The sequence below is a fragment of the Taudactylus pleione genome, unplaced genomic scaffold (assembly GCF_031769625.1).
Source record: "Taudactylus pleione unplaced genomic scaffold, aTauple2 ptg001024l, whole genome shotgun sequence".
In the NCBI taxonomy this organism is placed as follows: domain Eukaryota; kingdom Metazoa; phylum Chordata; class Amphibia; order Anura; family Myobatrachidae; genus Taudactylus; species Taudactylus pleione.
In genome coordinates, this window is record NW_028285425.1 from 359686 (window position 1) to 373794 (window position 14109).

Here is a 14109-nt window from a genome sequence, read left to right on the forward strand (position 1 = left end):
CCTCCTATTCAGCCTCTGTGTCCCCCGCATCCCTCTACTCCTATTCAGCAGCTGTGTCCCCTGCATCCCTCTCCTCCTATTCAGCCTGTCAGTGTCCCCCGCATCCCTCTCCTCCTATTCAGCCTGTCAGTGTCCCCCCGCATCCCTCTCCTCCTATTCAGCCTGTCAGTGTCCCTTGCATCCCTCTCCTACTATTCAGCCTCTCAGTGTCCCCCGCATCCCTCTCCTCCTATTCAGCCTGTCAGTTTCCCCCGCATCCCTCTCCTCCGTTTCAGCCTCTCAGTGTCCCCCCGCATCCCTCTCCTCCTATTCAGCCTGTCAGTGTCCCCCGCATCCCTCTCCTCCTATTCAGCCTGTCAGTATCCCCCGCATCCCTCTCCTCCGTTTCAGCCTCTCAGTGTCCCCCCGCATCCCTCTCCTCCTATTCAGCCTCTCAGTGTCCCCCGCTTCCCTCTCCTCCTATTCAGCCTGTCAGTATCCCCCGCATCCCTCTCCTCAGTTTCAGCCTCTCAGTGTCCCCCCGCATCCCTCTCCTCCTATTCAGCCTGTTAGTGTCCCCCCCGCATCCCTCTCCTCCTATTCAGCCTGTCAGTATCCCCCGCATCCCTCTCCTCCTTTTCAGCCTCTGTGTCCCCCACATCCCTCTCCTCCTATTCAGCCTCTCAGTGTCCTTCGCATCCCTCTCCTCCTATTCAGCCTCTCAGTGTCCCCCGCATCCTTCCCCTCCTATTCAGCCTCTCAGTGTCCCCCCGCATCCCTCTCCTCCTCTTCAGCCTGTCAGTGTCCCTTGCATCCCTCTCCTCCTGTTCAGCCTGTCAGTGTCCCCCCGCATCGCTTTCCTTCATCCTAATCAGCCTGTCAGTGTCCCCCCACATCCCTCTCCTCCTATTCAGCCTGTCAGTGTCTCCGCATCCCTCTCCTCCTATTCAGCCTGTCAGTGTCTCCGCATCCCTCTCCTCCTATTCAGGCTCTCAGTGTCCCCCGCATCCCTCTCCTCCTATTCAGCCTCTGTGTCCCCCGCATCCCTCTCCTCCTATTCAGACCCTCAGTGTCCCCCGCATCCCTCTCCTCCTATTCAGCCTGTCAGTGTTCCCCGCATCCCTCTCCTCCTATTCAGCTTCTGTGTCCCACGCATCCCTCTCCTCCTATTCAGCCTCTCAGTGTCCCCTGCATCCCTCTCCTCCTATTCAGACCCTCAGTGTCCCCCCGCATCCCTCTCCTCCTATTCAGCCTCTGTGTCCCCCGCATCCCTCTCCTCCTATTCAGCCTCTCAGTGTCCCCCCGCATCCCTCTCCTCCTATTCAGCCTCTCAGTGTCCCCTCGCATCCCTCTCCTCCTATTCAGCCTGTCAGTGTCCCTCGCATCCCTCTCCTCCTATTCAGCCTCTCAGTATCCCCCGCATCCCTCTCCTCCGTTTCAGCCTCTCAGTGTCCCCCCGCATCCCTCTCCTCCTATTCAGCATCTCAGTGTCCCCCGCATCCATCTCCTCCTATTCAGCCTGTCAGTGTCCCCCGCATCCCTCTCCTCCTATTCAGCCTGTCAGTGTCCCCTGCATCCCTCTCCTCCTATTCAGCCTGTCAGTGTCCCCCGCATCCCTCTCCTCCGTTTCAGCCTCTCAGTGTCCCCCGCATCCCTCTCCTCCTATTCAGCCTCTGTGTCCCCCGCAACCCTCTACTCCTATTCAGCCTCTGTGTCCCCCACATCCCTCTCCTCCTATTCAGCCTGTCAGTGTCCCCTGCATCCCTCTTCTCCTATTCAGCCTGTCAGTGTCCCCCCGCATCCCTCTCCTCCTATTCAGCCTGTCAGTGTCCCTTGCATCCCTCTCCTCCTATTCAGCCTCTCAGTGTCCCCCGCATCCGTCTCCTCCAATTCAGCCTGTCAGTTTCCCCCGCATCCCTCTCCTCCTATTCAGGCTCTCAGTGTACCCCGCATCCCTCTCCTCCTATTCAGCCTCTGTGTCCCCCGCATCCCTCTCCTCCTATTCAGACCCTCAGTGTCCCCCGCATCCCTCTCCTCCTATTCAGCCTGTCAGTGTTCCCCGCATCCCTCTCCTCCTATTCAGCTTCTGTGTCCCACGCATCCCTCTCCTCCTATTCAGCCTCTCAGTGTCCCCTGCATCCCTCTCCTCCTATTCAGACCCTCAGTGTCCCCCCGCATCCCTCTCCTCCTATTCAGCCTCTGTGTCCCCCGCATCCCTCTCCTCCTATTCAGCCTCTCAGTGTCCCCCCGCATCCCTCTCCTCCTATTCAGCCTCTCAGTGTCCCCTCGCATCCCTCTCCTCCTATTCAGCCTGTCAGTGTCCCCCCGCATCTCTCTCCTCCTATTCAGCCTGTCAGTGTCCCTCGCATCCCTCTCCTCCTATTCAGCCTCTCAGTATCCCCCGCATCCCTCTCCTCCGTTTCAGCCTCTCAGTGTCCCCCCGCATCCCTCTCCTCCTATTCAGCATCTCAGTGTCCCCCGCATCCCTCTCCTCCTATTCAGCCTGTCAGTGTCCCCCGCATCCCTCTCCTCCTATTCAGCCTGTCAGTGTCCCCTGCATCCCTCTCCTCCTATTCAGCCTGTCAGTGTCCCCCGCATCCCTCTCCTCCGTTTCAGCCTCTCAGTGTCCCCCGCATCCCTCTCCTCCTATTCAGCCTCTGTGTCCCCCGCATCCCTCTACTCCTATTCAGCCTCTGTGTCCCCCACATCCCTCTCCTCCTATTCAGCCTGTCAGTGTCCCCTGCATCCCTCTTCTCCTATTCAGCCTGTCAGTGTCCCCCCGCATCCCTCTCCTCCTATTCAGCCTGTCAGTGTCCCTTGCATCCCTCTCCTCCTATTCAGCCTCTCAGTGTCCCCCGCATCCGTCTCCTCCAATTCAGCCTGTCAGTTTCCCCCGCATCCCTCTCCTCCGTTTCAGCCTCTCAGTGTCCCCCCGCATCCCTCTCCTCCTATTCAGCCTGTCAGTGTCCCCCGCATCCCTCTCCTCCTATTCAGCCTGTCAGTATCCCCCGCATCCCTCTCCTCCGTTTCAGCCTCTCAGTGTCCCCCCGCATCCCTCTCCTCCTATTCAGCCTCTCAGTGTCCCCCGCTTCCCTTTCCTCCTATTCAGCCTGTCAGTATCCCCCGCATCCCTCTCCTCAGTTTCAGCCTCTCAGTGTCCCCCCGCATCCCTCTCCTCCTATTCAGCCTGTCAGTGTCCCCCCCGCATCCCTCTCCACCTATTCAGCCTGTCAGTATCCCCCGCATCCCTCTCCTCCTATTCAGCCTCTGTGTCCCCCACATCCCTCTCTTCCTATTCAGCCTCTCAGTGTCCCTCGCATCCCTCTCCTCCTATTCAGCCTCTCAGTGTCCCCCTCATCCTTCCCCTCCTATTCAGCCTCACAGTGTCCCCCCGCATCCCTCTCCTCCTCTTCAGCCTGTCAGTGTCCCTCGCATCCCTCTCCTCCTGTTCAGCCTCTCAGTGTCCCCTGCATCCCTCTCCTATTCAGACCCTCAGTGTCCCCCCGCATCCCTCTCCTCCTATTCAGCCTCTGTGTCCCCCGCATCCCTCTCCTCCTATTCAGCCTCTCAGTGTCCCCCCGCATCCCTCTCCTCCTATTCAGCCTCTCAGTGTCCCCTCGCATCCCTCTCCTCCTATTCAGCCTGTCAGTGTCCCCCCGGATCCCTCTCCTCCTATTAAGCCTGTCAGTGTCCCTCGCATCCCTCTCCTCCTATTCAGCCTCTCAGTGTCCCCCGCATCCCTCTCCTCCTATTCAGCCTGTCAGTATCCCCCGCATCCCTCTCCTCCGTTTCAGCCTCTCAGTGTCCCCCCGCATCCCTCTCGTCCTATTCAGCATCTCAGTGTCCCCCGCATCCATCTCCTCCTATTCAGCCTGTCAGTGTCCCCCGCATCCCTCTCCTCCTATTCAGCCTGTCAGTGTCCCCTGCATCCCTCTCCTCCTATTCAGGCTGTCAGTGTCCCCCGCATCCCTCTCCTCTGTTTCAGCCTCTCAGTGTCCCCCGCATCCCTCTCCTCCTATTCAGCCTCTGTGTCCCCCGCATCCCTCTACTACTATTCAGCCTCTGTGTCCCCCGCATCCCTCTCCTCCTATTTAGCCTGTCAGTGTCCCCCCGCATCCCTCTCCTCCTATTCAGCCTGTCAGTGTCCCTTGCATCCCTCTCCTCCTATTCAGCCTCTCAGTGTCCCCCGCATCCCTCTCCTCCTATTCAGCCTGTCAGTTTCCCCCGCATCCCTCTCTTCCGTTTCAGCCTCTCAGTGTCCCCCCGCATCCCTCTCCTCCTATTCAGCCTGTCAGTGTCCCCCGCATCCCTCTCCTCCTATTCAGCCTGTCAGTATCCCCCGCATCCCTCTCCTCCGTTTCAGCCTCTCAGTGTCCCCCCGCATCCCTCTCCTCCTATTCAGCCTCTCAGTGTCCCCCGCTTCCCTCTCCTCCTATTCAGCCTGTCAGTATCCCCCGTATCCCTCTCCTCAGTTTCAGCCTCTCAGTGTCCCCCCGCATCCCTCTCCTCCTTTTCAGCCTGTCAGTGTCCCCCCCGCATCCCTCTCCTCCTATTCAGCCTGTCAGTATCCCCCGCATCCCTCTCCTCCTATTCAACCTCTGTGTCCCCCACATCCCTCTCCTCCTATTCAGCCTCTCAGTGTCCCTCGCATCCCTCTCCTCCTATTCAGCCTCTCAGTGTCCCCCGCATCCTTCCCCTCCTATTCAGCCTCACAGTGTCCCCCCGCATCCCTCTCCTCCTCTTCAGCCTGTCAGTGTCCCTCGCATCCCTCTCCTCCTCTTCAGCCTGTCAGTGTTCCTCCATATCCATCTCCTCCTATTCAGCCTGTCAGTGTCTCCCCACATCCCTCTCCTCCTATTCAGCCTCTGTGTCCCCCACATCCCTCTCCTCCTATTCAGCATCTCAGTGTCTCCCCACATCCCTCTCCTCCTATTCAGCCTCTGTGTCCCTCGCATCCCTCTCCTCCTAATCAGCCTCTCAGTGTCCCCTGCATCCCTCTCCTCCTATTCAGCCTGTCAGTGTCCCCCGCATCCCTCTCCTCCTATTCAGCCTGTCAGTGTCCCCACGCATCCCTCTCCTCCTATTCAGCCTGTCAGTGTCCCCCGCATCCCTCTCCTCCGTTTCAGCCTGTCAGTGTCCCTCCACATCCCTCTCCTCCTATTCAGCCTGTCAGTGTCCCCCGCATCCATCTCCTCCTATTCAGCCTTTCAGTGTCCTTCCGCATCCCTCTTCTCCTAATCAGCCTGTCAGTGTCCCTCCACATCCCTCTGTTCCTATTCAGCCTCTGTGTCCCCCACATCCCTCTCCTCCTATTCAGCCTGTCAGTGTCCCCACATCCCTCTCCTACTGTTCAGCCTCTGTGTCCCACAGATCCCTCTCCTCCTATTCAGCCTCTGTGTCCCCCACATCTCTCTCCTCCTATTCAGCCTCTCAGTGTCCCTTCACATCCCTCTCCTCCTATTCAGCCTGTCAGTGTCCCCCCGCCTCCCTCTTTTCCTATTCAGCCTGTCAGTGTCCCCCCGCATCCCTCTCCTCCTATTCACCCTCTCAGTGTCCCTCCACATCCCTGTCCTCCTATTCAGCCTGTCAGTGTCCCCCGCATCCCTCTCCTTCTATTCAGCCTGTCAGTGTCCCCTGCTTCCCTCTCCTCCGTTTCAGCCTCTCAGTGTCCCCCGTATCCCTCTCCTCCTATTCAGCCTCTGTGTCCCCCGCATCCCTCTCCTCCTATTCAGCCTCTGTGTCCCCCGCATCCCTCTCCTCCTATTCAGCCTGTCAGTGTCCCCCGCATCCATCTCCTCCTATTCAGCCTCTCAGTGTCCCCCGCATACCTCTCCTCCTATTCAGCCTGTCAGTGTCCCCACGCATCCCTCTCCTCCTATTCAGCCTGTCAGTGTCCCCCGCATCCCTCTCCTCCTATTCAGCCTGTCAGTGTCCCCCGCATCCCTCTCCTCCTATTCAGCCTGTCAGTGTCCCCCCCGCATCCCTCTCCTCCTATTCAGCCTCTGTGTCCCCCACATCCCTCTCCTCCTATTCAGCCTCTCAGTGTCCACCGCATCCTTCTCCTCCTATTCAGCCTCTCAGTGTCCCCCCGCATCCCTCTCCTCCTCTTCAGCCTGTCAGTGTCCCTCGCATCCCTCTCCTCCTGTTCAGCCTGTCAGTGTCCCCCCGCATCGCTTTCCTTTATCCTAATCAGCATGTCAGTGTCCCCCCACATCCCTCTCCTCCAATTCTGCATGTCAGTGTCTCCGCATCCCTCTCCTCCTATTCTGCCTGTCAGTGTCTGCGCATCCCTCTCCTCCTATTCAGCCTGTCAGTGTCTCCGCATACCTCTCCTCCTATTCAGCCTCTCAGTGTCCCCCACATCCCTCTCCTCATATTCAGCCTCTGAGTCCCCCGCATCCCTCTCCTCCTATTCAGCCTGTCAGTGTCCCCCCGCATCCCTCTCTTCCTATTCATCCTCTCCGTGTCCCCCCGCATCCCTCTCCTCCTATTCAGCCTCTGTGTCCCCCGCATCCCTCTCCTCCTATTCAGCATCTCAGTGTCTCCCCGCATCCCTCTCTTCCTATTCAGCCTCTGTGTCCCCCGCATCCCTCTCCTCCTATTCAGACCCTCAGTGTCCCCCGCATCCCTCTCCTCCTATTCAGCCTGTCAGTGTGTCCCCACATCCCTCTCCTCCTATTCAGCCTCTCCGTGTCCCCCCGCATCCCTCTCCTCCTATTCAGCCTCTGTGTCCCCCACATCCCTCTCCTCCTATTCAGCATCTCAGTGTCTCCCCGCATCCCTCTCCTCCTATTCAGCCTCTGTGTCCCCCGCATCCCTCTCCTCCTATTCAAACCCTCAGTGTCCCCCACATCCCTCTCCTCCTATTCAGCCTGTCAGTGTCCCCCGCGTCCCTCTCCTCCTATTCAGCATCTGTGTCCCCCGCATCCCTCTCCTCCTATTCAGCCTCTCAGTGTCCCCTGCATCCCTCTCCTCCTATTCAGCCTGTCAGTGTCCCCCGCATCCCACTCCTCCTATTCAGCCTGTCAGTGTCCCCACGCATCCCTCTCCTCCTATTCAGCCTGTCAGTGTCCCCCGCATCCCTCTCCTCCTATTCAGCCTGTCAGTGTCCCCCGCATCCCTCTCCTCCGTTTCAGCCTCTCAGTGTCCCCCGCCTCCCTCTGCTCCTATTCAGCCTCTGTGCCCCCGCATCCCTCTCCTCCTATTCAGCCTCTGTGTCCCCCGCATCCCTCTCCTCCTATTCAGCCTGTCAGTGTCCCCACATCCCTTTCCTCCTATTCAGCCTCTCAGTGTCCCTCCGCATCCCTCTCCTCCTATTCAGCCTGTCAGTGTCCCTCCACATCCCTCTCCTCCTATTCAGCCTGTCATTGTCCCCCGCCTCCATCTCCTCCTATTCAGCCTGTCAGTGTCCTTCCGCATCCCTCTCCTCCTACTCAGCCTGTCAGTGTCCCTCCACATCCCTCTGCTCCTATTCAGCCTCTGTGTCCCCCACATCCCTCTCCTCCTATTCAGCCTGTCAGTGTCCCCACATCCCTCTCCTACTATTCAGCCTCTGTGTCCCCCACATCCCTCTCCTCCTATTCAGCCTCTGTGTCCCCCACATCTCTCTCCTCCTATTCAGCCTCTCAGTGTCCCTTCACATTCCTCTCCTCCTATTCAGCCTGTCAGTGTCCCCCGCATCCCTCTTTTCCTATTCAGCCTGTCAGTGTCCCCCCGCATCCCTCTCCTCCTATTCAGCCTTTCAGTGTCCCCCCGCATCCCTCTCCTCCTATTCAGCATCTCAGTGTCCCCCGCATCCCTCTACTCCGTTTCAGCCTCTCAGTGTCCCCCCGCATCCCTCTCCTCCTATTCAGCCTCTCAGTGTCCCCCCCGCATCCCTCTCCTCCTATTCAGCCTCTCAGTGGCCCCCCCGCATCCCTCTCCTCCTATTCAGCTTCTCAGTGTCCCCCCGCATCCCTCTCCTCCTATTCAACCTGTCAATGTTCCCCACAACCACCTCCTTCTATTCAGCCTGTCAGTCTCCCTGCATCACTTGGGGTAGCAATTACAGTGATGCTGAATGCAGCATGTGTAATGGGGGAGCAGTTAGAGTGAGAGCAGTGTTACGTGGGGGAGCGCGGAGCAGTTACAGTGATGGTGAGAGCAGTGATACATGGGGGGAGCAGTTACAGTGATGGTGAGAGCAATGTTACATGTGGGGAGCAGTTACAGTGATGGTGAGAGCAGTGTTACATGGGGGGAGCAGTTACAGTGATGGTGAGAGCAGTGTTACATGGGGGAGCAGTTACAGTGATGGTGAGAGCAGTGTTACATGGGGGAGGAGTTACAGTGATGGTGAGAGCAGTGTTACATGGGGGGAGCAGTGTTACATGGGGGGAGCAGTTACAGTGATGGTGAGAGCAGTGTTACATGGGGGGAGCAGTTACAGTGATGGTGAGAGCAGTGTTAAATGGGGGAGGAGTTACAGTGATGGTGAGAGCAGTGTTACATGGGGGAGCAGTTACAGTGATGGTGAGAGCAGTGTTACATGAGGGGAGCAGTTACAGTGATGGAGAGAGCAGTGTTACATGGGGGGAGCAGTTACAGTGATGGTGAGAGCAGTGTTACATGGGGGAGCAGTTACATGGTGAGAGCAGTGTTACATGGGGGGAGCAGTTACATTGATGGTGAGAGCAGTGTTACATGGGGGGAGCAGTTACAGTGATGGTGAGAGCAGTGTTACATGAGGGGAGCAGTTACAGTGATGGTAACAGCAGTGTTACATGGGGGAGCAGTTACAGTGATGGTGAGAGCAGTGTTACATGGGGGGAGCAGTTACAGTGATGGTGAGAGCAGTGTTACATGGGGGGAGCAGTTACAGTGATGCTGAGAGCAGTGTTACATGGGGGGAGCAGTTACAGTGATGGTGAGAGCAGTGTTACATGGGGGGAGCAGTTACAGTGATGGTGAGAGCAGTGTTACATGGGAGAGCAGTTACAGTGATGGTGAGAGCAGTGTTACATGGGGGAGCAGTTACATGGTGAGAGCAGTGTTACATGGGGGAGCAGCTACAGTGATGGTGACAGCAGTGTTACATGGGGGGAGCAGTTACAGTGATGGTGAGAGCAGTGTTACATGGGGGAGCAGTTACAGTGATGGTGAGAGCAGTGTTACATGGGGGAGCAGTTACAGTGATGGTGAGAGCAGTGTTACATGGGGGGAGCAGTTACATGGTGAGAGCAGTGTTACATGGGGGAGCAGTTACAGTGATGGTGAGAGCAGTGTTACATGGGGGGAGCAGTTACAGTGATGGTGAGAGCAGTGTTACATGGGGGAGCAGTTACAGTGATGGTGAGAGCAGTGTTACATGGGGGAGCAGTTACAGTGATGGTGAGAGCAGTGTTACATGGGGGGAGCAGTTACAGTGATGCTGAGAGCAGTGTTACATGGGGGGAGCAGTTACAGTGATGGAGAGAGCAGTGTTACATGGGGGGAGTAGTTACAGTGATGGTGAGAGCAGTGTTACATGGGGGAGCAGTTACAGTGATGGTGAGAGCAGTGTTACATGGGGGGAGCAGTTACAGTGATGGTGAGAGCAGTGTTACATGGGGGAGGAGTTACAGTGATGGTGAGAGCAGTGTTACATGGGGGGAGCAGTGTTACATGGGGGGAGCAGTTACAGTGATGGTGAGAGCAGTGTTACATGGGGGGAGCAGTTACAGTGATGGTGAGAGCAGTGTTACATGGGGGAGGAGTTACACTGATGGTGAGAGCAGTGTTAAATGGTGGAGCAGTTACATGGTGAGAGCAGTGTTACATGGGGGGAGCAGTTACAGTGATGGTGAGAGCAGTGTTACATGGGGGGAGCAGTGTTACATGGGGGAGCAGTTACAGTGATGGTGAGAGCAGTGTTACATGGGTGGAGCAGTTACAGTGATGGTGAGAGCAGTGTTACATGGGGGGAGCAGTTACAGTGATGGTGAGAGCAGTGTTACATGGGGGGAGCAGTTACAGTGATGGTGAGAGCAGTGTTACATGGGGGAGCAGTTACAGTGATGGTGAGAGCAGTGTTACATGGGGGAGCAGTTACACTGATGGTGAGAGCAGTGTTACATGGGGGGAGCAGTTACAGTGATGGTGAGAGCAGTGTTACATGGGGGGAGCAGTTACAGTGATGCTGAGAGCAGTGTTACATGGGGGAGCAGTTACAGTGATGGTGAGAGCAGTGTTACATGGGGGAGCAGTTACACTGATGGTGAGAGCAATGTTACATGGGGGAGCAGTTACAGTGATGGTGAGAGCAGTGTTACATGGGGGGAGCAGTTACAGTGATGGTGAGAGCAGTGTTACATGGGGGGAGCAGTTACAGTGATGGTGAGAGCAGTGTTACATGGGGGGAGCAGTTACAGTGATGGTGAGAGCAGTGTTACATGGGAGAGCAGTTACAGTGATGGTGACAGCAGTGTTACATGGGGGGAGCAGTTACAGTGATGGTGAGAGCAGTGTTACATGGGGGGAGCAGTTACAGTGATGGTGAGAGCAGTGTTACATGGGGGGAGCAGTTACAGTGATGGTGAGAGCAGTGTTACATGGGGGGAGCAGTTACAGTGATGGTGAGAGCAGTGTTACATGGGGGAGCAGTTACAGTGATGCTGAGAGCAGTGTTACATGGGGGGAGCAGTTACAGTGATGGTGAGAGCAGTGTTACATGAGGGGAGCAGTTACAGTGATGGTGAGAGCAGTGTTACATGGGTGGAGCTGTTACAGTGATGGTGAGAGCAGTGTTACATGGGGGAGCAGTTACAGTGATGGTGAGAGCAGTGTTACATGGGGGAGCAGTTACAGTGATGGTGAGAGCAGTGTTACATGGGGGAGCAGTTACAGTGATGGTGAGAGCAGTGTTACATGGGGGAGGAGTTACAGTGATGGTGAGAGCAGTGTTACATGGGGGAGCAGTTACAGTGATGGTGAGAGCAGTGTTACATGGGGGAGCAGTTACAGTGATGGTGAGAGCAGTGTTACATGGGGGAGCAGTTACAGTGATGGTGAGAGCAGTGTTACATGGGGGAGCAGTTACAGTGATGGTGAGAGCAGTGTTACATGGGGGAGGAGTTACAGTGATGGTGAGAGCAGTGTTACATGGGGGGAGCAGTTACAGTGATGGTGAGAGCAGTGTTAAATGGGGGAGCAGTTACTGTGATGCTGAGAGCAGTGTTACATGGGGGGAGCAGTTACAGTGATGCTGAGAGCAGTGTTACATGGGGGTGCAGTTACAGTGATGGCGAGAGCAGTGTTACATGGGGGAGCAGTTACAGTGATGGTGAGAGCAGTGTTACATGGGGGAGCAGTTACAGTGATGGTGAGAGCAGTGTTACATGGGGGAGGAGTTACAGTGATGGTGAGAGCAGTGTTACATGGGGGGAGCAGTTACAGTGATGGTGAGAGCAGTGTTACATGGGGGAGCAGTTACTGTGATGCTGAGAGCAGTGTTACATGGGGGAGCAGTTATAGTGATGCTGAGAGCAGTGTTACATGGGGGAGCAGTTACAGTGATGGTGAGAGCAGTGTTACATGGGGGGAGCAGTTACAGTGATGGTGAGAGCAGTGTTACATGGGGGGAGCAGTTACAGTGATGGTGAGAGCAGTGTTACATGGGGGGAGCAGTTACAGTGATGGTGAGAGCAGTGTTACATGGGGGGAGCAGTTACAGTGATGGTGAGAGCAGTGTTACATGGGGGAGCAGTTACAGTGATGGTGAGAGCAGTGTTACATGGGGGAGCAGTTACAGTGATGGTGAGAGCAGTGTTACATGGGGGAGCAGTTACAGTGATGGTGAGAGCAGTGTTACATGGGGGGAGCAGTTACAGTGATGGTGAGAGCAGTGTTACATGGGGGAGCAGTTACAGTGATGGTGAGGGCAGTGTTACATGGGGGGAGCAGTTACAGTGATGCTGAGAGCAGTGTTACATGGGGGAGCAGTTACAGTGATGGTGAGAGCAGTGTTACATGGGGGGAGCAGTTACAGTGATGGCGAGAGCAGTGTTACATGGGGTTAGCAGTTACAGTGATGGTGAGAGCAGTGTTACATGGGGGAGCAGTTACAGTGATGGTGAGAGCATTGTTACATGGGGGGAGCAGTTACAGTGATGGTGAGAGCAGTGTTACATGGGGGGAGCAGTTACAGTGATGGTGAGAGCAGTGTTACATGGGGGGAGCAGTTACAGTGATGGTGAGAGCAGTGTTACATGGGGGGAGCAGTGTTGCATGGGGGGTTACATTACTGGGGAGATTATTGTCTGATTAATGTGCTGTGGTGTTTATATAAAGTAATCTTCTTACATACAGAATATCTGACCATATTTGCAGGAGAACCTGTCTCTTCTTGGTCAGATGAATAACCTCCGGGAGCACTCTCTCCAGCAGGCAGAGTACTGTACTCATATGGGATCTTCACTCTGCACATTACTCTGGGGAGTCTCTAACAGAGAGGAGACGGTGAAGAGTATTCTGGGAATGGTGAGTTATTACAGCCGAGACGTTATAACCTATAGTGATGAGGGTCACAGCCTATAGTGATGAGGGAGGGTCATAGTCTATAGTGATGAGGGAGGGTCATAGTCTATAGTGTTGAGGGTTGGTCATATTCTATAGTGATGAGGGAGGGTCATAGCCTATAGTGATGAGGGCGGGTTATAACCTATAGTGATGAGGGAGGGTCATAGTCTATAGTGATGAGGGCAGGTCATAGTCTATAGTGATGAAGGCAGGCCATAACCTATAGTGATGAGGGAGGGTCATAGTCTATAGTGATGAGGGCAGGTCATAGTCTATAGTGATGAGGGAGGGTCATAGTCTATAGTGATGATGGAGGGTCATAGTCTATAGTGATGAGGGAGGGTCATAGTCTATAGTGATGAGGGAGGGTCATAGTCTATAGTGATGAGGGAGAGTCATAGTCTATAGTGATGAGGGAGGGTCATAGTCTATAGTGATGAGGGAGGGTCATAGTCTATAGTGATGAGGGAGGGTCATAGTCTATAGTGATGAGGGCAGGTCATAGTCTATAGTGATGAGGGAGAGTCATAGTCTATAGTGATGAGGGAGGGTCATTGTCTACAGTGGTGAGGGAGGGTCATAGCCTATAGTGATGAGGATGGTTCATAGTCTATAGTGATGAAGGAGGGTCATAGTCTATCGTGATGAGGGCAGGTCATAGCCCAGAGTGATGAGGGAGGGTCATAGCCTATACTCATAGTGATGAGGGCAGGCCATAACCTATAGTGATGAGGGAGAGTCATAGTCTATAGTGATGAGGGAGGGTCATAGTCTACAGTGGTGAGGGAGGGTCATAGCCTATAGTGATGAGGGAGAGTAATAGTCTATAGTGATGAGGGAGGGTCATAGTCTACAGTGGTGAGGGAGGGTCATAGCCTATAGTGATGAGGATGGTTCATAGTCTATAGTGATGAAGGAGGGTCATAGTCTATAGTGATGTGGGAGAGTCATAGTCTATAGTGATGAGGGAGGGTCATAGTCTACAGTGGTGAGGGAGGGTCATAGCCTATAGTGATGAGGGAGGGTCATAGTCTATAGTGATGAAGGAGGGTCATAGTCTATAGTGATGAGGGCAGGTCATAGCCCAGAGTGATGAGGGAGGGTCATAATCTATACTCATAGTGATGAGGGCAGGCCATAACCTATAGTGAAGAGGGTTGGTCATAGCCTATACTGTAGTTCCTTGGTCTCTGTCCATTAGCAGTTGTGATCCTGAATGGAGACAGAACCTGATTAGGGCCTTGAGTCTGTACAATAATTATCTAAATTCTTCATTTCCCAGGATAAGGCTGCTGACTTCTTCACCTTGGCATCTCACACGGTCAGCAGTTTTGTGGAGTCTCTGGGCGGGGACCAGCCGCAAGATGAGGACACTGAGGAGAGCCGCTTTGTTCTCGGTCTGGCTGGGACTATAACAAGTGAGTAAAAGGCCAACTGGCAATATGACAATCTGTGTGCGATGAAATGGGGGATCACAACCTCTTCCAGCATGAACTAAGCCAAAGGATCTCACTCCTCCTGTGTCAGGGCCAATAATTCTAAAGCACTAGGTACAACGTTGTATCCCACACAATATACCATGATTACCTGGCTTGG

General features: G+C 55.0%; 1 protein-coding gene across 2 annotated transcripts in view; it reads left to right on the plus strand.

The window, feature by feature from the left end:
* HSF2BP (heat shock transcription factor 2 binding protein) overlaps window positions 1-14109 on the plus strand; it is a 153263-nt gene that overhangs the window by 81629 nt on the left and 57525 nt on the right. For both annotated transcript variants that reach the window (XM_088461181.1, XM_088461182.1), the window contains exons 4-5: window positions 12325-12474; window positions 13796-13931. In XM_088461181.1, coding sequence (XP_088317307.1) covers window positions 12325-12474; window positions 13796-13931 — 286 coding nt within the window. The remainder of the gene's footprint in view (window positions 1-12324; window positions 12475-13795; window positions 13932-14109) is intronic.